Source organism: Chelmon rostratus, chromosome 2 (assembly GCF_017976325.1).
Source record: "Chelmon rostratus isolate fCheRos1 chromosome 2, fCheRos1.pri, whole genome shotgun sequence".
Lineage (NCBI taxonomy): Eukaryota > Metazoa > Chordata > Actinopteri > Chaetodontiformes > Chaetodontidae > Chelmon > Chelmon rostratus.
In genome coordinates, this window is record NC_055659.1 from 358,448 (window position 1) to 385,619 (window position 27,172).

The 27,172-nt window shown below is 44.1% G+C and overlaps 3 protein-coding genes across 4 annotated transcripts; 1 reads left to right on the forward strand and 2 right to left on the reverse strand.

Annotated features, from left to right (window-relative positions):
* Nucleotides 1–47: 47 nt before the first annotated feature.
* tsen2 (TSEN2 tRNA splicing endonuclease subunit) lies at nucleotides 48–6,550 on the reverse strand. 2 transcript variants are annotated; one of them, XM_041949008.1, is made up of 12 exons: nucleotides 6,123–6,550; nucleotides 5,645–5,711; nucleotides 5,515–5,554; nucleotides 4,620–4,859; nucleotides 3,648–3,798; nucleotides 3,049–3,123; nucleotides 2,696–2,746; nucleotides 2,228–2,372; nucleotides 1,996–2,032; nucleotides 1,739–1,850; nucleotides 1,575–1,664; nucleotides 48–619 (listed from the first exon to the last, which is right to left on the reverse strand). In XM_041949008.1, exons 1-12 carry the CDS (start codon nucleotides 6,291–6,293, stop codon nucleotides 560–562), a joined length of 1,239 nt encoding a protein of 412 aa, XP_041804942.1. In that variant the 5' UTR covers nucleotides 6,294–6,550; the 3' UTR covers nucleotides 48–559. The 2 variants fall into 2 exon arrangements, with proteins under 2 accessions (XP_041804942.1, XP_041804950.1); XM_041949016.1 differs by having other exon boundaries at nucleotides 48–1,305.
* Nucleotides 6,551–8,616: 2,066 nt separating this feature from the next.
* Nucleotides 8,617–12,339, reverse strand: LOC121624030 (MKRN2 opposite strand protein-like). Its single transcript, XM_041961627.1, has 4 exons — nucleotides 11,998–12,339; nucleotides 9,790–9,839; nucleotides 9,111–9,279; nucleotides 8,617–8,995 (listed from the first exon to the last, which is right to left on the reverse strand). The coding sequence occupies exons 1-4, from the start codon at nucleotides 12,198–12,200 to the stop codon at nucleotides 8,752–8,754; spliced, it is 666 nt and encodes a 221-aa protein (XP_041817561.1). The 5' UTR covers nucleotides 12,201–12,339; the 3' UTR covers nucleotides 8,617–8,751.
* A 5,424-nt stretch (nucleotides 12,340–17,763) lies between these two features.
* On the forward strand, nucleotides 17,764–26,554 carry mkrn2 (makorin, ring finger protein, 2). Its single transcript, XM_041951945.1, has 11 exons — nucleotides 17,764–17,843; nucleotides 19,509–19,637; nucleotides 20,364–20,497; nucleotides 21,155–21,289; nucleotides 21,415–21,590; nucleotides 23,564–23,629; nucleotides 23,700–23,848; nucleotides 23,960–24,070; nucleotides 24,390–24,534; nucleotides 24,633–24,838; nucleotides 24,990–26,554. The coding sequence occupies exons 1-10, from the start codon at nucleotides 17,818–17,820 to the stop codon at nucleotides 24,798–24,800; spliced, it is 1,239 nt and encodes a 412-aa protein (XP_041807879.1). The 5' UTR covers nucleotides 17,764–17,817; the 3' UTR covers nucleotides 24,801–24,838; nucleotides 24,990–26,554.
* The last annotated feature ends 618 nt before the right edge of the window (nucleotides 26,555–27,172 follow it).

The window sequence follows — 27,172 nt, forward strand, 5'->3', positions numbered from 1 at the left end:
AAAAGGTGTTTAGAGATCCCAGCTGCAGCAGCACTTTTGGAATAAAGAACAACTTTATTTTGTCATATGTTGGTACACTGAAGTTTGGACCTCTTTAATAATCAATATTCAAATGATTGGCAACAGGTCATGTCGCTTCAGTCCAGATCTAAGAAGGTTTTTACTCTCCAAAACCTGTCCAGACAAACCAGTTCAATCAGAAGGCATGATGAGCAGGTGTAGATGACGTTCTTTTCTCCGCCTGCTCAGTCAGGGTGGATGTCACTGCTTCTGTTCACAGTCCACTGAATCTTCAAAGTTATTTCAACTCAAGATTCCTGCTCAGAAAATAGAAATCAAATAGAAATGTTTCCTCTCGGCTGAATAATCATTGTCTCGTGTCAGTCTTAACATCTGAAGGACTAATTCATCTAAAATGTTTGGGTCTGAAACCTCCAGCACACATTCAGTTGACATGACACGCATGTTGTCTTCATGTGTCCGACTCTTTGGTGACGCTCGACTAATGTCATCAGTGTCTTTGTGACAGCACTGGATTCTGAAGTCTCCCGTCAGCCAATCAGATGTCGTCCTGCTCGGCTCGTTCTCTGGAGGAAACCCACCTGCTGACGATCACTTCCTGTTGAGAGAAAACATCTGCACTCTGTTTGCTGTTGTTTGATTAGACTTTATTAACTCAGCATATTTCCACAAGACATTTATCAGAACTGTTTCATTCAATGATTTGATCAGTTTCCAAAAGTTTATTAAAACCTGAAGTGATCAGTCGACGGACAGGAAATTAATCAGAAATGATTCTGATAATCAGCATTTCAGTCATTTATTGATGAAAAGCTGCTTTTGTTCTCTGCTGTCAGTTTCTCCAGTGTGTCAGATCATGTTCAAATCAGATATTTGAATATTTGGACATTTTTCACTGATGTTTTAAAGTGAACTGAGTAAATAATGAGCAGGTTAATCAATAATGAGAATTATCTTCATTATCAGGCCTGAGGGTCATGCTTCTGTTCTTCTGTGACATGTACATTTTAGAACAGCCTCTCTCCTCCTCCACCTGCTTGACAAACTCCACATTATTTAAATTAAGCTCGATGTAGCTGCTGATGGAGGCAGTGCTCCTGTCTCTGCCATTAAACCACCACAGAAGAAGAGACACAACCAGATGATGTCATTCCAAGAGCTGTTATCAAAGGTGAAACGATGGAAACATGAAGTTCATGTGTTTGTGTGAGGAAGGTTACAGTCTCCTCATCCTCCTCCTCACAGATCTGATGGTTTCAGCTGTTCACTGAAGAGATGAGTGACCTTGAAGTCACATGATTCATGACATCAGTTATTCGCTCAGTCTTTTAGGTTCTTTAAGGTCAGAACATGGCTGTTTGTTTTTATGACGGAAACAAAGTGAAACTAAAACTTTTCTTTTTATTACATGAAGAAAAACAGAAAATCCATGAATCTAAAGATTAAAAAAAACTTTCTTCAATTACCAAAACACTTATCGATTATTATTGTTAATCGACTAATCAATTATTCAGCGAATTGATTCTGCCCCTGACACACACACACTGTGTTACCTGAACCTTCAGTCTGCTCAGACAGACAGGTGAGTCCAGGTCAGCCTCTGATAGGTCGGCCGGATAGATGATGTAACACAACATCAGCTCCTGTAAAACAAACACAATGAAATGAATGCTCACATTCATCAGACCTCACCTGATGCAGTCTGACGTCTCGTTACCTTGGAGACGTTGGAGGTAATCCTGCTAAGAGCTGCCAGAGAACGCCATGAAAACGGACGCAACGCAGAGCCCCTGAATGCATCATCAACCCGCTCAATGACCACTGAATAACTACAGAAAGAGGAGAGGGACAATCTGTGACAATGACAACATTTCTAGAAAGTGGAGACATTTTTCCAACATCTGGATGACTGTGTGTGATGTGACATATGAGTATGTGTGTGTGTGTGTGTGTGCGTGTGTCTGTCTGTGTTACCTGGCGTGGTAGAAAGGTGGTCCTTTCCTGTACAACACTGAAAACACAGAAAAGTGAATCACTGAATCAATGAGACGTTCACAGACAGAATATTCATCTCAGTTAAGGCTCCGCCTCCATAATTCAGATGACTGACAGCTGTCAATCATGTGTTCACCACTCAGACTCTGAGGAACATAAAACTGGTCCCAGCCTGTGTTTCAGTGTCTGTTTCAGTGTGTGTGAGTCTTACTGAAGTCGACGCCGTACTTGGCTCCGCCCCCCACCTTTGGAACCCACCCCCTGCTACGAAAATGCTGATAGGCTGCAAACAAGCTGACGAAGTTGGGCTGCAGAGACCGGAACGTCCTCCACAGCTGGATGATTGACAGGGGCTCCTGACCAATCACAGAAGAGGACAAAGATGAGGTCATTGTTTTATTTTATTAATTTATTTGTTTTTTTGACAATTTTTTTACTCACAAATCAAAATGTACAAACAGGAAGTAAAACTGTGCTAATTGTTAATGTCAAACAAAATATTTCAGATTAATGTGCCAACAAAACAGAACACACCTGGAAGTTTAATGAGTTTTCTTTAACTCTATCAGCCCTCAGGTGTGTTTTTATACACAAGGTGTTTCACTGTTTTCATTTCACAAAACAGGACAATAAGACCTGGAATGAACCAGAATTATCAGACAGACAGACAGACACTTACCTGGTGCAGGTAGACAGACAGGCAGCCAACACTGTAGACCAGGAAGAAGGCCTGTAGACAGACAGACAGCTGTTGAAGTGCAGTGAAGAGGCCACACCTCCTACCTGCTGTCCCAGGACAGGTGTGATTGAGGGTTTATGTTTCTGTGTAGAAACCTGGACAGACAGTCACATTCTTACATCTCTTCACTTTCTGAATTTGGCTCCTCCCAGCAGCAGCTGAGGCTCATGGGTAATGTGGTATTTAGAGACAGAAATATGCTGACTGGTCAGAGACAAACTGTAAATGACTCAAACTGAGGTCACGAGGAACACGAGCCTGTGTGACAGCTGGTGAGAGTGTTGGTGTGTTACCTCCTCCAGGCTGAGTTGCAGGTACTCAGTGAGAGAGACCGGAATCCGCCGCACCTGCCTGACCCCCCCACACACCTGCAGACACATGAGACGACATCAACACAAACACACACTCGGGATAACCGAGCCACTCTATCATTAGATAGAATAGTTAGCTAGTGACTCAGTCATCCATCCGATCGATTAATCAATCGATCGTTCGGTTTGGAAACATTGTGAAAATAGTGAGAAATGTGGTGACGATGAGGCCAAAGTGACGCCTTCACAGTGTTTGTTTAGTCCAAAGCTCCACATTATTACAAACACATTCAGATCATTCAGATCATTGAGAGGAAAAGCAGCAAATCAAACATCTGAAGCTCAAACATCGAATGATTTTACAGCAACAATCACTGAAACATCATCAGAATACATGATCATTGATCGACTGATTGATTAATTTACTCATGATTGAAAGTATTTTCCTCTGAAATGAAGTGGAGCAGACTTAGAAAGTCAAGTACAAGTTACTCAAATTTGTACTCAAGTCCTCTGAGAACAGATTTTGAAACAGCAAATCAAACGTCAAGACGACACAAAACAGAAGCCAACAGACTCACGTCACTGTCAGGGACCACCAGGACAAAACCAGGACCTGGAGCCACAGAATCACCATCTGGACCAGGGTCATAATCAGAGACGGAATCAGGGTTGGAGTCAGAGTCCTGGTTTGAGCTGGGATCAGAGACGGAGTCAGGGTTCAGGTCCAACCTAAAGAGTTAAATTAATTTTAATACAAAAACAGTTTTAAAGGATATTTTGTGTGTTTTCACACAGCAGAGAAGCATCCAAACCAAAATCCTGAACTGGTCTTACAGCCCCTTGGTGTCACAAAGGTAAATGCTGTACAGGTGGAGGCACAAATCTCAAAACCTGGACCCATGAAACCAAACCTATGTGACAGGAAAGTGTTAACTGACCCTTTCAATCTGAACCTTGTTACTCGGGTGAGTCCTAGAAGATGGTGGTTGGCACTCAGCCACACATACATGGTCTTAACGGGGTTAGGGTTAGACGAGAGAAATCATCACACAGCCTGGGGACAGTCTGGGGAGCTGAACCATGTAGTGCCTTGAACGGCGATGGGAGGATTTTAAAGCCAGTTCTCTGTGGAACAAGAAGTGTTGGATGATGTTTTCTTGCACCGATAAGAACTCTGACAGCTGACACTCGTTCCTGCTGAATAACCCAGTGAATCTGTTTGAAACGAAGCGTGAAGCACTTCCTCTGAGTCGGTTTGTCATGTGAATCTCTTTACTTTTGAAATATTTCTCAGGTGGTAGAAAGATGACCTTTTCATATCTGCATCCAGGTTGACACCCAGGTTTCTGACTGAGACCCCCCCCAAAAAATACATCAGTAGGTCAGTAAAGCCCATGTGTTTTTATTATCCTCCCCCAGCTGCCCACTGTCTTCATACTGCACTTGAGGAAAACGCTGACGGCTGAACTCGATGTTAGCAACACTTCATAGAACCGTAGTCACATACGTAACTCTCCGTTTTCAGATTGTTCTGAGGAGAACCGCTCTACCTGCAGATTCTCTTGGCCTCTGGTTCGACCTCTGACCCCAGCCTCTCTGTGTGGGAACAGACTCCGCCCTCTGGTCCTGGCTGCTCCACCCTCGGTCTGTCTTCCTCCCCTCCCACCTCCGTCCTCACATTCTTCATCTCTACTGGCTGAGACAGTCTGAGCAGGGATTGGTTGACAGCCTCTTCATCCAATCCCTGAGCAGAGAGAGCTGACCCGGCCCACCTGAGCAGCTCGTCATATCTGGAGGAGGAGAGGAGGAGGAGGAGGAGGAGAGGAGAGGAGGAGGAGGAGAGGAGCAGAGGAGAGGAGGGGAAGGAGGAGAAGAAGAGAAGGAGGAGGGTGGATGGGAGGAGAGGAGGAGGAGATGAGTAGAGGAGGAGAGGGGAGGAGGAGGAGGAGATAAGAGGAGAGGAGGAGGAGGAAGAGAGGAGGAGGAAGAGAGGAGAGGACAGGAGGAGGAGAGGAGATAAGACAAGACTATTAATCCCAGCTGGAGAAATTAAGGTGTTACAGGCAGCAGCAAGAGCAGTGAGAAAAAAACAACAGAATAGAGAAATACAAAACACAAAATTAAAGATGACTATATATGTACATTTATACAGGAGAGGAGAGGAGAGGAGAGGAGGAGGCGAGTGGAGGAGGAGAGAAGGAGGAGAGGAAAGGAGAGGAGGAGGAGAGGAGAGGAGGAGGCGAGTGGAGGAGGAGAAGAGGAGGGGGCATGTCTTTATAATTCCACTTCAGGACAGGCTCGTCTCAAGACAGCCTAATATGTGATGTAATCATTTGACCTGACAAGATGTGATGTCGTCATATGACCAGACATGATACGATGTCATTACTTGTACATAGAGGATGTGACATCATCGTGTGAACAGACAGGTGCGATGGCACTGACCTGGACTGTGAGATGACAGGTAGAAACAAACCTTCGTGCTCTGTAACAGAAACAGAGACCAGCTGACTGCAGTGAGCAGCAATGATTGGACCAGACTATTGATGATGTTATGGAGTGGGTGTACACTCACGCTCCCATTGGTCAGAGATGCTGTGATCTGGTCTGGCTCTGGACAGGATGCCTTTACCAAAATAACCCTGAAACAAGACAAAACCTGTTCAGCCTGCAATACTCAACTCAGGGCATGAAAACCTATATAACCCATACCCAAGAGTCTGTGGGTTAACTCAAACCTGGTTTTAGAGGATGTGGATTGACTTAGATCTGGTTTTACATGATGTGGATTCATTTAAACCTGGTTTTATATGATGTGGGATAATGGAAACTTGGCTTTAAATGATGTGGATTAATTCAAACCTGGTTTTATATGATGTGGATTAATTCAGACCTGGTTTTAGAGGATTTTGATTAATTTGGACCTGGTTTTATATGATGTGGATTAATTCAGACCTGGTTTTAGAGGATTTTGATTAATTTGGACCTGGTTTTACATGATGTGAACGAACTCAGTCATGGTTCAACATTACGTGGATTAGTTTAGCTCAGACCTGGTTGTGGATCTTCTGGATGTGGTCCGGATGACAGACCAGCACGTGTTGGTTGGTGAGCTGCGCCCTGAAGTCGCTCCTCTCCTCCGGGCTTCGGCTCACCGGCAGCGGAGCCTCGTACTCCTCCTGCACCCGGGTGCGTCTCCGGGGAGCCCGAAACTCCGCCTGCATCCTGCCGTGACCGACTGGGACCGCGTCAGACCGGGTCGGAGCTGTCGTAGTCCTCTGCTGGACCCGGACTGTGTCTAACTGTCTGCTAACTGTTAGCCTGTAACGTTAGGGATATTTGCATGTTAGCCGTTTAGCTCATTAAGTTACCTTCTTATCTAATGACTACGTTAGCCTCTTAGCACGTTAGCCTGCTAACACGTCATGTTTCAATCTGTTTTCATGCTTTGATTCATTCAAAAATGTTTTACTGTCGGACGATGAGGTGTCACCGAATCTCTGTCCGGTTAGAAAAGTCGGCCTCCTGCCTCAGTTCCGCTTTAAGGCTGGACGCTGTATTTGTATATGTGTATATGTACATGTATACATGTAGAGGCCTGTACACACACACACACATACACACACATAGACAGTGTTTGTTTAGTCCCACCTACAGTCCAAAGCTCCTCATTATTACAAATACATTAAAATCATTTAAAGGAAAAGCAGCAAATCAAACGTGAAAAGCTGAAACATCAACTCTTTGAACAGCAAAAATCACTGAAACCATCATCACAATTCACGCTGATTTTCTCATAGATGTCAGATAAATGTAGTGAAGTACAAGTACAATATTCCCCTCTAAGATTTAGTGGAATAGAAGTAGAAAGCAAAATACAAGTACTTCCAATTTGAATGTAAGTAGAGCACTTAAGTAAGATAAAGCTTTATTTATCCCCAGCCGATGAAATTTGGGCATAACAGCATGTGTAGCCGTGGAAAACGAACAACGTAAGCTGCCTTCAGATTAAAAATAATAATAAATAGTGTTACTACTATTGCACAGAAAATAAAAATATACAAAAAAAGTAAATGATATGTAATATTGCACAAATAGTAATTATAGTAATCAAACAGCATCAACACAGTCTGATGTTCAGTGATGCTGGAGTTGAATAATCTGACGGCTGTTGGTGTGAAGGACCTGTGGTAGTGTTCCTTCTTACAGGGTGGATGCAGCAGTCTGTTACTGAAGGAGCTGCTGAGGCCCCCACTGTGTCATGCAGGGGGTGGGAGGGGTTGTCCATGATCAATGTCAAACATCCTCCTCTCACCTACATCCTCAATGGTGTCCAGAGGACAGTCCAGGACAGAACCAGCTCTCCTGACTAGTTTATCAAGTCTCTTTCTGTCTCTAGTCCCTGTCAGCTGAGTAGTGACAGCACAGCTCCAGAACTGTTTTTGCAAAGTCTTCAGGATTGAAGTTCAAGACTTGTGATGAATTGATTTGATCAGATGAGGTTACACTTTCTTTATTGTTTTTCATATTTCACACACAATAAAATACACAATACATGAAATGTACACTTTAATCTAAACACTGACACCTTTGCCAGGAGGTGGGGTCAACAGACAGACACCTGTCATGTAGTGATATCAGTGAGTGAGGTCATTGTGTGTGTGTGTGTGTGTGTGTGTGTGTGATGAGCAGCTGTTTGGTCCATGCTCAGATGCAGTGTTGCATTGTGTGAACTGAGCACTGTGCTGTTTATAGGCTGTGGCAGAGTTGCTATCATTGAGTCGTGACAGTGTTTGAAGCCTGTGTTGATGTGTGTCTTGACATACAGCATCGTTTCTTGGTTCATCCCTTGGCGGCTTTGCCGTGGACATCCTCCATGCGTCTCCAGGCACCAAACTCTCTTATTTACTCTTCTGAACAAAGTCAAAGAGAAATTCTGGCAGCATGTTGCAGCTCCGCTGTGATCATCGCATTCAATCGTTCTCAAATGGACCTCGTCAGTTTGTCCTGGAAGACGTTTCGCCTCTCATCCGGGCAGGCTTCATCAGTTCATGCGTTCATGCTGTGATCATATCATGTGGTTTCAAGTCCTATATGATTAACGAGAACTTTCTTTGTTTAATTAGTGCTGAAAATTAACATAAACAGTGCTGTGAAAAAGTATTTGATTTCTTACTTTTTTGCATATTTGTCACACTTCAATGTTTCAGATCATCTAACAAATTTTAATATTAGACAACGATAACCCGAGTAGATACAAAATGTAGTTTATAAATGATGATTTCATTTATTAACGGACATTTGTCCACAGACTGTCTGCAACACACCTGAGCTGACAGATCACACACACACACACACACACACACACACACACACAGTTGACAGGTGAGATGGAAAAAGTGTTGACCTACATTCAGTCACAGGCCTTTAAAGTTGCAGTTAGTCTTTTATTTTGAAGGTAACAAGGTAAAAACATTTTCTCCATATTTGGCCACAGTTACAGAATTATAACTGCTTTCTTTTATTCTGAAGCCAAGTTCACTCGGTTTATTTGTACAGATTTCCATCCTGATCGTTTGGAGGTTTGTGGTGATTTACATTTTACTTTTCTTTTATATCCGAATTTCTGTCTCTGTGTCTGCAAAGTTGTCTGTTGCCGTGCAATGATGTAAGCCCAAATTACTAAAATAAGTCTGATTTAACTGGTGAGTCCTCCTGTCTGTCCACTTGTCTGTCCACCATGTAGTACTGGTGTCTCTGGATATGTTGGTACAGCGTTGTGTATTTGGAGACCCTCCTCATCCTTGGCAGGATGAAGCTGTGTGTGAAGGTGTCTCTGCTCAGAGAGCTCCGCCCCTCTGCTGTCAGGACACTGTTAATGAACTGAAGACAGAAACTGAAGCAGTTATGGTCCTCTTCATGGAACCTGAGAGACAGACAGGTGGACAAAGAGAGAGACAGATGGACAGATAGAGAGAGAGGTGTACCTTGAGGTACCTGTGCCAGGTGTGAGATGTACTTGTGTCGGATGTGAGGTGTACCTGTGCCAGGCGGGATCCCACATGGGTCCATCAGAGAAGCGGTCCAGATACTGGTCCCACTGAGCCAGCAGGTGGAACATGTCGGGTCGGACCAGAGGAACACTGACGCAGCGCTCCCACCCACTCTGATCTTTACAAACTCCGCCACGTGTGTAGTTATACACAACTCCTACACACACACACAGACATGAAAAGCTTTCAGTCCACATGAACCTCAGACTCTGTCCAAAGTTAAACCATCCAGGGACATATGCAGGGATCCTGTCTGTAGACTGCAACTCTGCATTCAGTACTATCCTCCCAGATCATCACTCACCCAGCTCGCTGTGTTAGCCCCCACCTGTCTGTGGATAACAAACTTCCTGACAGACTGGAAGCAGCAAGTGAGGCTGGGGAAAATCACATCCAGCACCTGGACCACCAACACACATGTGTGCTCTCCCCCCTGTTGTTCTCCCTCTATACCAACTGCACCTCAGGATACCCGTCTGTTAAACTCCTGAAGTCTGCAGACGACCGTCATCGACCTCAGCTACAAAACTGAAGTAGTTCTTTCAGCTGTAGACAGACAAGACCTGAACCCTCTTAGACTGGACTGGACATCAGAGTCTATAAGCAGCTGGAGTCAGGGAAGGGTACACTGGAACTGGACATCTAACCACAGGTCCATGAGTCCTACCTGTAGTGTTGGAGATGCCGGTGTGCAGCTCTGACATCCCATCGAACTCTCTGAGGAATAAACAGCAGGACACACACTGGTCAGACTGGTCTCATCTGGACAGACTGGTATCAACTGGTTAAACTGATGTGTTGGTTGTGTGTGTATGTGTATACCTGTGTGTATCTACATGTGTGTGTATACCTGTGTGCATCTACCTGTTGTGTGTGTGTATACTAGGGTTGTATATCTCCACCACTGAGGCCGATTCGATATGCATCTCGATGCGCTGACACCGATACGATACAGTTACGATACACTGAAGCTCCCGTCGATACAATGCGATACGATTCACTCCTGCTCACGATACGATGCGATTCAAAATGATTTGATAACGATATGATTTAATTATAAAAGGATGTTTCGATATGATGTGAGCATTCAATACAGTTAGTTGCAGTATGAGAGAGTAATAGTAACATCAGGTTTTTTACCTCAATAGCACAATTCTGCTTTATCTCTGTATCGATTTGAGGGATGTATTTAATATTTGTTTTTTTATGGAGAAACCAATAAATCATATTTTAAAAAAGACATATTTCAGTAGACAGAGCATTCAATTTTATTTATAATTAGCACTCCTAACTCCCAATTATGTTCTCTGTCTCTATAATTATACAAAATGTATAAAACGTCACAGTTAAACAGTTTCAGAAAGCACAGTATTAATAATGTGCATAGTGCAAATAACATGACCAGCAACACGTACTACTGTCTGCCAGAATGATGTGCTTGTTTCAGTAAGTTGACTGATTTCTTACAAAGAATGAAAATCAAATAACAATGTTTTACAGAATCAAGTGTAAAAAAAATAAAACTATAACTGGCAGCCAGTAACAGCTGCTGTAAACAATACTCTCACCAAGGGGCTCAAATAGAGGTATTTCTTTCCAAAGTGCTCCTGTGTATTAGGAGGAAAACCTATTGGTGTAATTTCTATAAGAAATTGAACATGTAAATAAATAACATTTCCTAACAAGTCTTTCTTAACTGATCACGATGTAAGCAAAAAACATCAACTACTGGCAATCAAACAATGCCATTTACTGCGAACACCTCACTGATTTACCTCATATGGCTTAGTTTCAGGTTTTTCTTTAGAAATATTAACTGGTCTACATGTTCTGGGAATAGCAAACTGCGCTGAGCAGTCACTTTTTTTTTTTTATTATTCTGCTTGTATTTATCTTGTGTTATTTGTGTTTTACCCGCTCTGTAAAGTGTCCTTGAGTGTTCTGAAAGGCGCTTCCAAATAAAATGTATTATTATTATAATTACTATGTCACCAGCGGTACTGAACACTGTTCAGAGGGAACGCTTGTTGCGTCGTGCTGCCGATGTACTTGATAGCCGCACGGCATTGTTTGCAAATTGCGTGCGTCTTGTCTAGCTGACCCCCTCGCTTAAAAAAATCCAAAATATTGCCACACGTTTGATTAATGTGTTTTTTTTTTTGTGCATTAAATATCTCGTCGCGGCTATCGTCTTTCTCGTTTGCCTCGTTTGTCTGTTGTGTACAACACCTGCTTGCGTCACTGCCTGGGGACGCGATGGTGCATTCATTTTGCCTTGAAAATACTAGAACATGGATAGAAATAGTCGATTTAACAATGGGATTTGCCGGTGTAGACAGGCTAGAAGAGATGCACCGCGAATTCACCCGTAAATTATATCCGATGCACGTTCATTCTACCGGTGCAGTCGCATCGCAAACGTTTGTATCGGACCACCGATATGAATCGGTGAATCTCCACATCCCTAGTGTATACCTGCATGTATCTACATGTTGTGTGTGTATACCTGTGTGTATGTACCTGTTGTGTGTGTATGTAGCTGTTGTGTGTACACTTGTGTGTATGTACCTGTTGTGTGTGTCTGTACATGTTGTGTGTGTATACCTGAGCATATTCATTAATTGTGTGTATATACCTGTGTGCATCTGCCTGTTGTGTGTGTATACCTGTGTGTATCTGCCTATTGTGTGCATGTATACCTGCATTTATCTACCTCTGTATGTGTATCTACCTGTTGTGTGTGTATACCTGTGTGTATCAACCTGTTTTGTGTGTATACCTGAGGATATTTACCTATTGTGTATGTATACCTGTGTGTATCAACCTGTTTTGTGTGTATACCTGTGTTCACTACATGTTGCTTGTGTGTGTATACCTGTTGAGGTTGTTGTGTGCAGGTGCGACCAGCAGGCAGCAGGTTGTTTTGTGTCCATTGGTTAGGGGGGAGGGAAGGCTGACCGGCGCCTCTTGCAGTCTGCTCCCCCTCAGCTCCTCCCCACAGCTTGGACATTCCTCCGGCACTGAGAAACAGAAGATCTCCTTCTGACAGTGAGTCAGCCGGATGACACTACGATCCATCTCCTAAAACCCTCAGCTCCTCTTTTTACTCCCGAGTCCTCTTTTCGTCCTCAAATCCTCCTTTTAATCTTTTGATATACAACTCCTCCTTTCACTGCTATCTTTACTTCTCCAGTCCTCCTGTGACTCCTCAAGCCCTTTTTTTACTCCTCAACTCCTCTTTCCAGTCCTCTTCTCCAATTCTCTTTTTTCTACTCAAATCCTCTGTTCCTATTTTCTCCTCTGCTAACTCGTTTTCTTCTTCTCTCCTCCTCTTACCTCTCTGTCTGTTGTCTGTTTCTTCTTTTCCCCTCCTCCATGTCCCACCTGGTTCCTAGGTTACAGCCTATCAGATGACATCATTGCACGGCTCCGGCCTATTAGGTTCCAGGTGTTGTCAGACAGACAGCCATGTGACCCAGCTCACCTGTTCCTGCTTCAGTCTGAACAGGTGACCTTTGGACTGTGTTGGCAGCAGTGTCCATGTCACTCTGAAGTTGACAACTTTGCAGACACAGAGACAGAAATCCAGATATAAAAGAAAAGAAAAGCAAAATGTAAATCACCAAAAGATCAGGATGGAAATCTGTACAAATAAACAGAGTGAACTTGGCTTCAGAATAAAAGAAAGCAATTATAATTCTGTAACTGTGGCCAAATATGGAGAGCGAAAATGTTTTTACCTTGTTACCTTCAAAATAAAAGACTAAATGCAACTTTAAAGGCCTGTGACTGAATGTAGGTCAACACTTTTTCCATCTCACCTGTCAACTGTGTGCGTGCGTGTGTGTGTGTGTGTGTGTGTGTGTGTGTGTGTGTGTGTGTGATCTGTAAGCTCAGGTGTGTTGCAGACAGTCTGTGGACAAATATCATGTGAAAACTGTTTTTTTTCCTGTTGCTTGTAGATCTTTGGATCCATCAGTAGGAAGCAGTAAATGCTGCCTGTACTGATCTCTGCAGGATTCATTAATTAAATCAGCGGTTTGGCTCCTTGATCTTCACATGAATGTTCTGATTCCACAGCTGGTCTCTTCACTGTGGACTCCCACATTACCTCCATATGATCCTGTCCTCTCCTTCCCCAAGATGCTGCTGTTTGATGATCTCCACCAGATCAACTAGTGTTCCAACCTAAAATAAACTTGTACTGTCTTGGCTAGAGAGCAGGATTTGGTAGAAGAACACTCATTTGATGCTGGATATACATGTTAACTGAGCTTTGCTACAGTATTTAATAAATAATTAGATTTCTCAGCTACAATGGCTGTGAGTAACATGTAATTAATTAAATTTCAGTTATGGCAATTGCATTATTTAATTTGAAAAAGTAATTACCTACAAAGTTACTAGGTACTGGCAAAAGCAGTGGAGTTACAGTAATAGGATACTTTGTAATGTGTTACTTTCAACATTGACTGTACAATAATGATACCATCAAGCAAAGGCACATAGTGATGAGATTAGCAGGAGCGAATGTTATGTCTTTGTGTTTGTTAAGTTTGTTTCACGAGCGTCTAGTCTGGTCTTGCACTTCCTGTTTTATTGTGAAACCCTGACTCTCCCCTTGTTTCAGACCCTTGACTTCCTGGTGTGTTTTCCCGCCTGCCTGATTGTCTCCACCTGTTCCTTGTTACCTCATGTGTATATATAGTCCCCGTCTCCCCCTGTCCTGTGCCAGATTGTCATGCGCCTTGTCTCATGTCAGTCCAGCGTCTAGTCATTGCCAGTGTGTCATCCTTGAGAGAGTTTTTGTTTTTGCCTTGCCTTTTGAGAACCTTAAAATCCTTAGCATCATTATTTGTCTTTTTGAACCTTTTGTTCTCCCTTTTGTAAAAAGTAGGATCTTTCGTTATTAAACCGGCCTGAAGCCTCTTACTCCCATCCTGTCTGTGTCGTGCATTTTGACTCTCATGCCTGGGAAATCGTGTCAGTATCATATATGTAAGAGTAATAGCATACTGTCTGATAAAACGTCCAACAAGCAGTTAAACTCAGCTTCAGAAAGCTCTTTGCCAAAGAGGTTGAGACAGTAGTCACACAAATGCACACACAAAAAGGGCTAACCAACAGCTAAAAAGTGATTAAAGACAAGCACGTCAAAACTGAACAGGAACAGGTAAACAGTGGGAGAGGTGCAGAGGTAATTATCAGCAGGTGGGGCAGAAGTTACACACGCACACACGCACACACACACACACACATTCAGACACACATATACCAGACACATCTCCATGTAGGAGCTGGTTGGGCTGCTTGTGTAGTTCAAGCAGACACACACACACAAACAGACGAAGACACACACATACGCAGTCACACACAATGACAGATACACAAACACACAGACACACAGACAAATGCATAATGAAAACCCCATCCCCCCGCCCCCTTGTTAACGCCGTTAGCTCTATTAGCTCTGTTAGCACAGTTAGCTCTGTTAGCGTTAGCGCCGTTAGCTCTATTCGCACCGTTAGCTGTTAGCTCCGTTAGTGTTAGCTCTGTTAGCTCCGTTAGCATTAGCTCCATTCATGTTTATTGATTCAGTTCATTAATTCATGTTAACAGAGACATGAAGCAGAGGAGAAAGCCACAGAAACACAGCTGGGACCAGTTCATTAATCAGGGACTGACTACCTGATATCTTCATCCACATTTTGATTGGTCCTATAGTTTTTGATCAGTCACTGTTCAATGACAGTGATCGTTTGGAGGGAAATTTTGAGATTATAATGGGTGTGTATTGCGCGGAATGTTCGCGCTAGAGTGCGTGCTAGAGTGGCACAGAGTCTAAAAACGATCCTAAAATCTTCTCTTTTTCTCGTCGCTACGGCCACAAATTACACTCTACACACATAATTTTGGGATCAGTTTGTAGACAAACTTGTCCTCTTTCATGCAATGTCCTCGAAAAAGCTGAGAGACTTACTGAATTTAAATAGTGAGACGTTTTGTGCAGCCAGCTCCCTCCTGCTCTCCCATTAAGTCCCATGTTAAAATTCAGAGCTGTTTTGTGAGCAAAGCAGAAATGCCTCTTGTCTTTAGCTCGCCATAAAACAAAAAGTTGTTGTCTCAGGAATAAAACGAGGAGATGGTCGGACTCAGGAAGTTCTCGGGAGTCCGATGATCTATAGTACACTCTGATACGAGGTACGGTTCTCTCACCAGAGGATTTAGTTCGGGAGGTTCGCCGAACCCAAATCTCACTGCATACAATACAAACTCCTGTTCTCTGAGTCGCAGAGTCTTTTTAAGTCGACCATTTTGTCATTTTTCTAAAGAATATCTGGACATAAAACACACGTACATCTGGCCCAGACTTGTCCGCATCTCACAGTGTAATCGGTTTTTTGATAGCAGCTACGGTTTTGGCACAATCGCAAGTTGTTCGGAAGAAACCGACAGCGAAAAAGCCGCTTTTCAAGGGAAGAGTTTAACAGGTGCAACTGTCATTTACACACACACCGGTCAATAACCCACGCACACACATCTGCAGGACAACAAGCCTGAGAATGATTATCTTAACGAGCTCAGTCAAAACAAGGGCATTGTTTGAAAACAATCTCCATCCAACAAACAGTTAAACTCAGCTTCACCAAGCGCTTTGCCAAAAAGGTTGAGACAGTAGTCACACAAACACACACAAAAAGGGCTAACCAACAGCTAAAAAGTGATTAAAAACAAGCACGTCAAAACTGAACAGGAACAGGTAAACAGTGGGAGAGGTGCAGAGGTAATTATCAGCAGGTGGGGCAGAAGTTACACACGCACACAAACAAACACACACACACACACATTCAGACACACATATACCAGACACATCTCCATGTAGGAGCAGGTTGGGCTGCTTGTGTAGTTCAAGCAGACACACACACACACAAACAGACGAAGACACACACATACGCAGTCACACACAATGACAGATACATAAACACACACACACAGACAAATGCATAATGAAAACCCCATCCCCCCGCCCCCTTGTTAACGCCGTTAGCTCTATTAGCTCTGTTAGCACAGTTAGCTCTGTTAGCGTTAGCACCGTTAGCTCTATTCGCACCGTTAGCTGTTAGCTCCGTTAGTGTTAGCTCTGTTAGCTCCGTTAGCATTAGCTCCATTCATGTTTATTGATTCAGTTCATTAATTCATGTTAACAGAGACATGAAGCAGAGGAGAGAAGCAGACACAGACAGCTGAGGTGATCAACAGAGACAGACAAGGAGAAAGCCACAGAAACACAGCTGAGAGCAATTCATTAATCAGGGACTGACTGCCTCTGATATCTGCCGTTTTCTCAAATTGCAGCCTTTTTCAATTGTCCGCTGCTTCGCCATAGTTTCTCCTAGAGACTTCATTCAAACTTTAAAACGTAGATAATTTTGTCGGCTCGAACACAACCCGTGTCCCTTTCAAAATTTCCCAGGGGGAATTTTCTAGTTTGTTATTAAAACCGGCCTTGAGCCCTTTTGTTTTCCACGTTCGTTTAAGAGTCGTGCATTTGAGTCCAGCCACTTTGTCCCTGAGCGCCTGTGATACAGTAAGAAGAGCAGGAAGAAAAGCAGGATGATCTCTGTTTTTGCCCCCCTGTCTAAATGTGAGGGGGACGTGGACGGTGGTAAAGGTGGTGGGATGGCCCAGGGCGGAGCACTGGAAAATTTCCCTTATTTTCAAACCCAATGTTGACAGGTGTGTAACTAGCAAGCGTTAGCGTTGGGTAAGCAGTGAGTGACCTGTGTCCATAAGGTATCATGTCATTAAAATAACTCGGATAAAGTTTCCCTTGATAAAGTTCTGTGAGAAAGCTGAGTCATAGGTTCCATCTGTAGCCATATAAAAACAACAAAGACACATAAACCACATATTCAGACGGTCAATGTCTGTGTCCTCAAAAGCTCCTCAAAGACACACAAAGCTGTGAGATGTTCACATAGTCCATATTAACTCCTGTCACAAAGCTCCACAACCCTGTGAGTCTTCTGCCAAATCAAGACAATACAGGGTTACTCCATGCTGCCTCCTGGTGGCCAGGACTCACAATAACTTCTGTCTCTACAGTGATGATGCCATAATGAGCAACACTAAAATAACACAACTTTATGTCCTGTAATAAGAGAACCAAAGCAGACATTTAAAAGCCTGAGCAACGACTTACTTTCATATGCAGTAATTGATAAAGTAATCAATTACTTTTGACATATGTAACTAGTATTTGTAGCTAATTACTAATTACCAGTAACTTGTACAACACTGGATGTCAGCTTTGTGCACTCTCCAGCTAATCCAACAGGGTTTTCAAATAGTTTATTTATCTTAAGAAGTAGGAGAACTTTCTGAACCCATAAAAAACACTTTATCCTTCAGTTTGACTCAAGATGAACACATTTGGAGATAAGTGGTTTATTAATAAGTACAATGTTCCCTCTGAGATGAAGTGCAGAGACGCATAAAGCCTCAGAAAATGAAAATACTCAAGTAAAGTACTCAATACTTTTCTTGAGAATTTTTTAATACACGTACTCAGTTACTTCCGTCAGAAAAACGTCACAGGAACCTTCCTGCTGTCACTGCGTTGTCAGTCGGAAGTGTTTGAACGGGACACCAACGTGACAACTTCAGCTGCTGTAGCTGAAGCTCCGCAAGGAAGATGAGCACCAAACAGGTGACCTGCAGGTGAGTCTGTGTCTTTTCCTCTTACCTGTTTGTCTGTCTGTTACCTGTCTGTCCGTCAGTCTTGCGCTCTGTGTCTCACTGAGGTCACGGCGGACACGTTAGCCTCGTGCTCCTGTCTCGTTTTTAGCTGTTAGCTGTTAGCCTGTGTTAGCTGTCACTTATGTTTAAGTTAAAACTCAGACTAACAAAGCTTATCTTACCTGACCGTCTCTTGTTGTAATCTGTCCTTCATGTACAACATGTAATGTTGAGGTGGACAAAATATTAGAAACAGCACACTGTAACACAGTCCTGTCCGCTTAACGATCTAACGTTATCAATGTGTCGATCAATCAGTCAATCAGTTTTATTTAAAATGCAGGATCAGCACGAGGAGTCCCAACACACCTTACAGTGGGACAGAACATACAGCAGACAATTAATAGTAAAAATTCAAACGACACGAGTAACATCAATGTTAAAGGGAATATTTGATAAATCATTAAATAAAACAAATGTATTAAAGAGTCAATGTAGAATATTAAGAATAAAACAACCACATTAAAACATGCACATGTTTGAAAAGGTGCTGCACCCGACTGAGCTTGAGGGACGGCTGGAAGTGTGTGATCTGTAACGTGTTGTGGAAGGTCCTCCAGAGACGAAGGAGTGACCAGGAGACCGGGATCCAGACGGCGAGGAGGGCGGGCTGGGTTAGATAGATAGCTCAGATAAGTAAGCGAGTCTATGCAAGATCTTATGAGTTCAAAGCAGAACCTTAAAACAGCTGCAAAACTAGCTGCAGCATCCTGGACAAGCTGAAGACCTCCAGCAGCACAGCAAGGAAGACCACCGCGACGAAGTCTGGAGAGTACTCGAGATGCACTGTGGACCGAAGTGTTCACTTCAAGTCTGCGTTATTATTCCACTTAAAAACAGCTGGAGTGAAGACACCTCTGTCAGGGCTGAAGCTATAGACCAGCACCAAAAGCATCCTGATGTGCCACGGCTGTCAGGTGGATGGAATATCTTGACAATATCTTATCTCAGATTTTAACAAGCGTGTGAACACAGTTTGACAGAAATAATTCCTTCGTGAGCACAGGAGAAGTCTTCGATCTTTTATTTCAACTCATGGGAGCAAAAACACTTTTATTTTTGGTGTGCATTATTTTAATTTTCCACCTTATTAGATGAGTCAAACTATGACTTTTCATGAAAAGGTGACCCTCCAAAGAATATAAATAAGCTAATAACCTTCTCTGTCTGTGACCCAGATACAGCCTTGATTCTAAAATACGTCTGGACTCATCAAAAAACATCAGTAAAGATTCATCAGATTCAGAATCAGCAGATATTTACAGAAATCATTGAAGCTGATGAGCTCAGACAGTTAATATATTGACTTTGTTTTCAGGTGAATTTGTGTCAGAAAGGATCAGAATATGATCACATTGCTGTCTTGGATTTGTTCACACAGGTGCACACACCGTCTGGTTTCCATTATTTTTGGGGATATTACATCTACTTACATTAATTTCCTGGAGATTTACCCGAACCATAACCACTACTTGCCTAACCCTAACCCTAACCTTAGCCCGTTGTCACGGTGATGAGTGTGTGTTTGTTGTAATCTGGGGATGTCTCTTGCTGTGCAGCAGGTGTAACAGGTGTGCTGTGTTTCAGGTACTTCCTTCATGGTGTGTGCAGGGAGGGCAGCCGCTGTCTGTTCTCTCATGACCCAACCAACAGTAAACCCTCCACCATCTGCAAGTTCTACCAGAGAGGAGTGTGTGCCTATGGAGAACGCTGCAGGTAACACACACCTGACCGACAGATAACACTCACCTGAGTGGCAGGTAACCCCCACCTGACTGACAGGTAACTCTCATCTGACTGACAGGTAACTCCCACCTGACTGACGGGTAACTCCCACCTGACTGATGGGTAACTCCCACCTGACTGACAGTTAAGACTCACCTGACTGACAGGTAACTCCCACCTGACTGACAGGTAAGACTCACCTGAACGACAAGTAACTCCCACCTGACTGATGGGTAACTCCCATCTGACTGACAGTTAAAACTCACCTGACTGATAGGTAAGACTCACCTGACTGACAGGTAAGACTGACAGGTAACTCTCACCTGAACGACAAGTAACTCCCACCTGACTGATGGGTAACTTCCACCTGACTGACAGTTAAAACTCACCTGACTGACAGGTAAGGCTCACAGGTAAGACTCAGCTGACTGACAGGTAAGACTCACTTGAATGACGGGCAACTTTCACCTGACTGACAGGTAAAGACTCACCTGACTGACATCTAACACTCAACTGAAAGGTAACACCCAGCTAATGGGTAATACCCACCTGACAGGTCATGCTCAGGTGAATGACAGGTAACACTCACCTGATAAACAGGTAGCACCAGTCATATTCTGTTAACTGTAACCAGCCGGAGACAGTGACATCACTTCCTATTAATGGTTGCGTCACTCACTGTGTGTATTGAGGTGTGTGTGTGTGACCTGTGTGCAGGTATGACCACATCAAATATTCATCCAGAGGGGGAGGGGGAGGAGCTTCAGAGGATCAGGCAGGTGTCAGAGGAGCTGGAGGCGGGCCTTCACTCAGAGGAGGAGTGAAGAAGACACTGGTCCTCAGAGAAAGAGGTGACTGACCGACACACTACACTACACAGCTCAGACATGTCAGCCATGTTGGAAATGTCCATCTGCCCACCTCTGTCCCGAGTCCTCGTCCCTGATGTCCAGTCTAAATGTGTCCCAGTGCGTCTGCTCGGGAAAACAGAGATGCAAACCGATGCTGGTATGACGAGTCTGAGCTTCATGAGCATGTTAGCACATGTGAAGGAGACGAGGGGAGCAGAACAGTACTGCACGCTATCAAACACGAGTCAGTCGAAGGAAACTGGAAACTATAAAGTTCACTACAGGAAGTAACAACTGATGAAAATGTGATTGGACTGACTCTTCAGAGTGCGTTTGGTTTGACTGAGTCTCTGTCCTGCATCAAATGTCCTCATTAGTTTTCTTGTCTGTCTGTCTGTCTGTCTCTCTCTGTCTGTCTCTCTGTCTCTGTCTGTCTGTCTCTCTGTCTTCCTGTCTGTCTCTCTCTGTGTGTCTCTGTCTGTCTCTGTCTGTCTTTCTCTCTCTCTCTCTGTCTCTCTCTCTGTCTGTCTGTCTGTCTCTGTCTGTCTGTCTGTCTGTCTGTCTTTCTCTCTCTCTCTCTGTCTCTCTCTCTCTGTCTGTCTGTCTCTCTCTCTCTGTCTGTCTGTCTCTGTCTCTGTCTGTCTGTATGTCTCTCAGTCGTGGGTGTAGACAGTATGTTCGGGGGTCCAGTGGACAGTTTGGGGTCAGAGGTCACGGCAGCAGCAGCAGCAGCTCCTCAGTCTTATGTGGACGCCATCAGGACGGGTCTTGACGCTTCAGCACAGGAACAAGGTCAGAAATGTCTTCTGATTGGCTGGTCGTTGCCTGTGATGTAATCAGTGTGTGATAAGAGCTGGTGGTCACTAATAATCATCTTTATGTGTGTGTTTTCTTATGTTTACCTGTGCCCTTTGCAGCCCCTCCCCCAGTGGGCGGGGCTTACCAGGACCCGCCTCAGCTGTGTCCCTACGCTGCCGCTGGACATTGTTACTATGGAGACAACTGTACGTATCTCCATGGTGATCTGTGTGAGGTGTGTGGGCTGCAGGTGCTCCACCCCCATGACCCCGAGCAGAGGAGAGCGCATGAGAAGGTGTGATTTCATTTAATGTGGGGGGAGTCTGAAATTTGCTGTGTGCATTGACTTTCATCTAGAAATGAATGGAAACCAACGGCTGCACTGAACAACAGGAATACTGCAGCAGAACATGCAAACAAACATGTTGGACGTGATTGTGAACATGGTTTCTGATGAAGGCCAGCAGAGAATCAGCAAGCTGCCGTCCCTGTGGGGGCATTAAAGGATAACTTTGGTTTTTCACAACCTGGACCTTATTTGTAGCATTAAATACGACCATTTACTCACCCAGACAACTTTGGTGTTATTTGGAGTCGTTTTGAAGAAATTAGCCCCAGAGGAGCGGCGCGTATATCCGTATAATGCGAGTACTCGGGGCATCCATGCGCAGCCTCTATATAACACATAATCTGCAGAAACTCGTTCATATTCCAATATTTTGTTCTGATATGCTGGTGCTATTCCCCTCTGAGCCGGCGGTCGGCTAGTTTAGCTGTAGTTTGGCACAGCTATGGTTCTTATTGCGTATCCGTAGCCGACCGCCGCAGAGTCAGCCGTGTCGTGGCTGGCTGCTCGCAGTGCGCGGCGTTCGGTAATGACATCATCCACGTCAGAGGTAGTTGCCTAGAGACACTGGATGTTGATAACATGCCACCACGGGCTCAGAGGGGAATAGCACCAGCATATCAGAACTAAATATTGGAATATGAACGAGTTTCTGCAGATTATGTGTTATATAGAGGCTGCGCATGGATGCCCCGAGTACTCGCATTATACGGATATACGCGCCGCTCCTCTGGGGCTAATTTCTTCAAAACGACTCCAAATGCCACCAAAGTTGTCTGGGTGAGTAAATGGTCGTATTTAATGCTACAAATAAAGTCCAGGTTGTAAAATACGAAAGTTATCCTTTAACACTGTGTGTGGAACAGGCTGATTGGCAGTTTCACCAGCTAAGACTCTTGGTCATGTGACGTGACCTCGCTGTCTGTGTGGACAAAGTTAAAAGCAGCGTGTCAGAGGAGGAAACGGCTGAAGGTCACTTTCCTCTTTCTGAAATGAACTCATTATCTCAAATCGGACGTGTTTGTCTATGTTCTGATACATAAATTGCTTTTGAGAAGTTAAAGCTGTGCAAGTAAATTACAATTAAACAATTTTAATGGAAGCAGAGGAGCAGAAAGGGGTCAGTGGGCGACATCACGGGTCATGTGATACGAACCGATTATAAACTGAAGAAAGCATAAAACTAAAACTGATATTTCAGAAGCTTAAAGTTTAATAGTTGAAAGTCTGATGGTCTGTTTGAAGTTTAAATGAGTTCTGTAGCTGGAAGCGTTTCAAAGTGAAGCAAGTTCGAAGAGGATTTGAAAAAAAACTTCATATTTAAAAAATTACTAATAGTAGAAAAAAGAAAAATAAAGGCTGAAATATCCGTAAAGAACATTTTGACGTTTGACCGCTGCTTGACATTAGCGCGTCCACCCGGGTGTCATGTTTCCGGGACGACCTATCAGCTGGAGCTGATAAATACACGTGACTACTGGCAAGTCATTTGACCCAGGAGTGATTGCTGATTGGACCCCCTCCCACTGCAGACCGAAGCCAGTTGTTTGTGGCTGTTTGTGGGTTTTTTGTCCGGTGTGGAAGAGGTTCATGTGTGATTGCTGCAGCACTCATACCGTAGTCCGACCAGTGCTCTGCTGGCGGCTCCAGGGACTGAGCCCATAATTTGACTCTGTAGAACAGGTGGACTGTTACAGATTTTTTGGCTTGTAGGCCAGGGATCACTCTCTGAACGGACTGGACCCCCTCCACCAGTGAGCGGTCCGGATGTCTCGATGGCTCGCTGATGTAAACCATCTACTGATACATGACTGGATCGATGTTGGTGTCAGCCTGAAAAGATGGTTCTAGTTTTCATAGGCTCGTTCACCGGATAGCAATAATAATATCTGTCTGTCGTCTGTCTGTCTGTCCGTCCACAGATGTGTCTGCTGGCCTTTGAGGTCGACATGGAAAAAGCTTTTGCAGCCCAGCTGAGCCAGGACAAGGTGGGTTCAGTCAGTCGCTGATGAGGTTCCCATTGTGACGGCGACAGTGACCGTTGTTGTTGTTGTTCAGGTGTGTTCTATCTGCATGGAGGTGGTGGTGCAGAAGGCGAACCCGTCGGACCGCAGGTTCGGTATTCTGTCCTCCTGCTGTCACACCTTCTGTCTGGCCTGCATCCGACAGTGGCGCTGCACCAGAAACTTCAGCAACAAGATCATCAAGTAAGAGTCCATGCATAGACCACTACAGTCCAGAACAGGGTCTATGAGGTTGGAGCAGGGTCTGAGGTGTCTCTGTCTCTGTCTGTCTCTCTCTCTGTCTCTCTCTCTCAGGTCGTGTCCAGAGTGTCGAGTCACCTCAGAGTTTGTCATCCCTTCGGTCTACTGGGTAGAGGACCAGGACGACAAGGACCACCTCATAGACCTCTTCAAGTCTGGAGTCAGGTGAAGTCCCTGAGTCACTGAGCGTGGACTGTCGTCACGCTGAGCGGATGTTCTGATGTGCTTCAGTTTCAGTGTCTGACAGAATCAGGTCTTCTTGTCTGAATTAAAGAATTCTGTGGATCGAAGCGTCGTACAGCATTTAAAGCTCGGCTTTAGGCTGGACTATTTTTATTTCCCTCGTCTCTTTGCATTTTTGTGTATGTTCTTTTCAGGATCAGGATCAGGATCAGGACTGAAAGCCTTCAGTCCAGGGACGTCAGATCTCGTCCAGTGTTTAACAAACAGCAGATCATTTGGTTGATGTTTTCTGTGTCTGCAGTAAGAAGGCCTGTAAGTACTTCGATCAGGGTCGAGGATCGTGTCCATTCGGCGGGAAGTGTTTGTATCTTCACGCCTTCCCAGATGGAACCCGAGCAGAACCCGACCGGCCGCGGAAACAGCTGGGCTCCGAGGGGAACGTCCGGGTCAGAAACCGGCGCCTTTTTGATTCGAAGCTGTCGTCGATCACCTCGTCGCCGTGGGTTCTGTCGTTTCTAAACAGTTTTCTACGTTTCTTTATCAGTTCATGAACAGCGTCCGTCTCTGGGATTTCATCGAGGAGCGCGAGCAGCAGTCGGCCACACCCCTGCCTTCCCTCAATGATGACATCACAGAGCTGAGGGAACTCTTCATGCAGATGTCGGGGCCGAGCCACGATTGGCCCGAGACCCCGCCCGCCGCAGACCAGTAGAGACCGGATCTGAGCACGTCCTCGGCGGCGGTGCGACTGTAAGGCGGGTTCTTTAGATGGCGGTGAAGTCATGTGATCGCTGTGCTGCTCTGTGATGTGTTTCAGTGAAGGACAAGTTTGGTTATTGATCAATCGAGTGTGACATCATTCAGTGGTGATGTATTGATCTTTTTCTTTTTTTTTTTTTAGAACGAACCATCACCCCCCCCCTCCCCCAACCTGCCTCAGCCCCACTGTGAGTGGAACATGCAACCCTCAACAACACAGACACCTAACAGTGACTTTATTCTTCATTCAATCCATGAAAAACTGAAAACTGTCGAATCATGACGCTCAGAAGAAGAAACATTAAACATTTAGAAGCTGGAAACAGTGAATTTCTGCCATTTCTGCTTAAAAAACAAGTTTGAATTATGTGTCAATAGATGCTGATTACTTTTCTGTCAGTAGATGAACTGACTCATCGTTGATGTCGACATTCACAGTGTTCACAATAATATGTATGATTAACAGCAGAGCACCGATCAGGTGCACAGGTGTGCAGATCTCTGCAGTCAGGAACCTGAACAGGTGTGTTTGAAGGTGAGGGTGGTCATGCTCAAAGGTTGCGTGCCACCTTAAACAAACTCTCTGCTGCAGCTTTGAACCGGTCGCGTCCACCTGGGTGTGTGGAGCAGGTGTTGACGTGTTTGGCCACTAGATGGAGACACTGAGGCAGAAGCTGCAGGACAGTTTCAGGGTGCGACTGAGCCTGCTGAGCGTTATTTAGCAGTGATAAAGCGCTGATGTGCAGTACTTGTGTTCAGGGTCGACACGACTGAAATATGTACTTCGTAGTCTAAGTACTGCTCCTGTGGTCACAGTTAAAGTACGATTGAGAATATTTATGTAACATGTTTCCACTCTTTCACTCTGTTTCCTAGTTTGTCCTGTTAAGATGGATGAACTGAGATAAAAATCATGTGACCTTCAGTCTTTATTGGACCGTCTGGTCTGAAAGTGGAATTTTAGACAAGGACAGAAAATAGTTGTCTACTTGTAATTGTTGTTAATCTGTTTGTGAGGCAGGATTTTTAATGAGTTCATTATATATGTCATTATTTTCTTGAACATGTGTGTTTGACCGCTCGGCATCTCTTTCAGTTTTACTGGCACTGAACCAGACCAGACCTGCTCTGATTCTAAGAGGATGAAAAATATTCCTGGTTTGGTTCCACTGTTGGTTGCTGTGTAATAAACTACACAGAGTACAATAAGTTGTGTAGATTTTTACAGTAAACACAGTCCTGGGCTTTGAAACAGGTTGTAACAGCATTATGTTGCTTCCCTTTCTCTAAAATTCACATTCTTTACATTTTCGGGTTCCCTCTGAATTATTCCGAGGTAGAAGTGTAATGTACTTCAAATTTTAAGTACATTATTTGAGTAAGTGTACTGCACCTTCCACCACACGTTGCTTTAAAGCTGTTTCTACTCTGTTCGGTCTGTAATTCTGGTTATTACATATTCTTCTAGACTCATCAAGCCGTATCATTTAAAAGGTATTTAGTGGTACACTATTCTCAAAATCAGCCTAAAAAAATCCAAGCTGTGTAATATGTGTGTAATTGTACAATGTAAATCCACTTTATGTCATTAAACCATCCAGATTCACAAAGAATATGATCTCCATGTATACATGACAAGATTGTATTTTTCTCTCTGGCCTGGTAAACAACCGTTAAATTTTGGTCATAAAATAAAATACTAAATAAAAACGCCTAAAAAAGTAGTACTTCATGGTCATGTGACGATGACTTAGCGTTTCAACTGATGTTGTGCATCTTCCAAAATCTGGAGAACAAGTTTGCAGTTCATTAATTGACACACGGTGACACAGTTGTCCCTTTTTCCCAGTTGGTCAGTCTGGTTGGAGCCCCCACAGCGAGCTTCAGACTGTGAAGCAAACACAATATGAACTAGGCTAAGCTACCATGCTCTCAACATCAGCTAACAGGACATGAAGCTAACATGTTATTAGCAAGGCTATGCTACCATGTTCTTAACATCAGCTAACAGGGAATGAAGCTAGCATGTTATTAGCAAGGCTAAGCTACCATGCTTTCAACATCAGCCAACAGGGCATGAAGCTAACACAGCATCAGCTAGGCTAAGCTACTATGCTCTCAACATCAGCTAACAGGGCATGAAGCTATCATAGTATTAGCAAGGCTATGCTACCATGTTCTTAACATCAGCTAACAGGGCTGGAAGCTAGCATGTTATTAGCAAGGCTAAGCTACCATGCTTTCAACATCAGCCAACAGGGCATGAAGCTAACACAGCATCAGCTAGGCTAAGCTACCATGCTCGCAACATCAGCTAACAGGGCA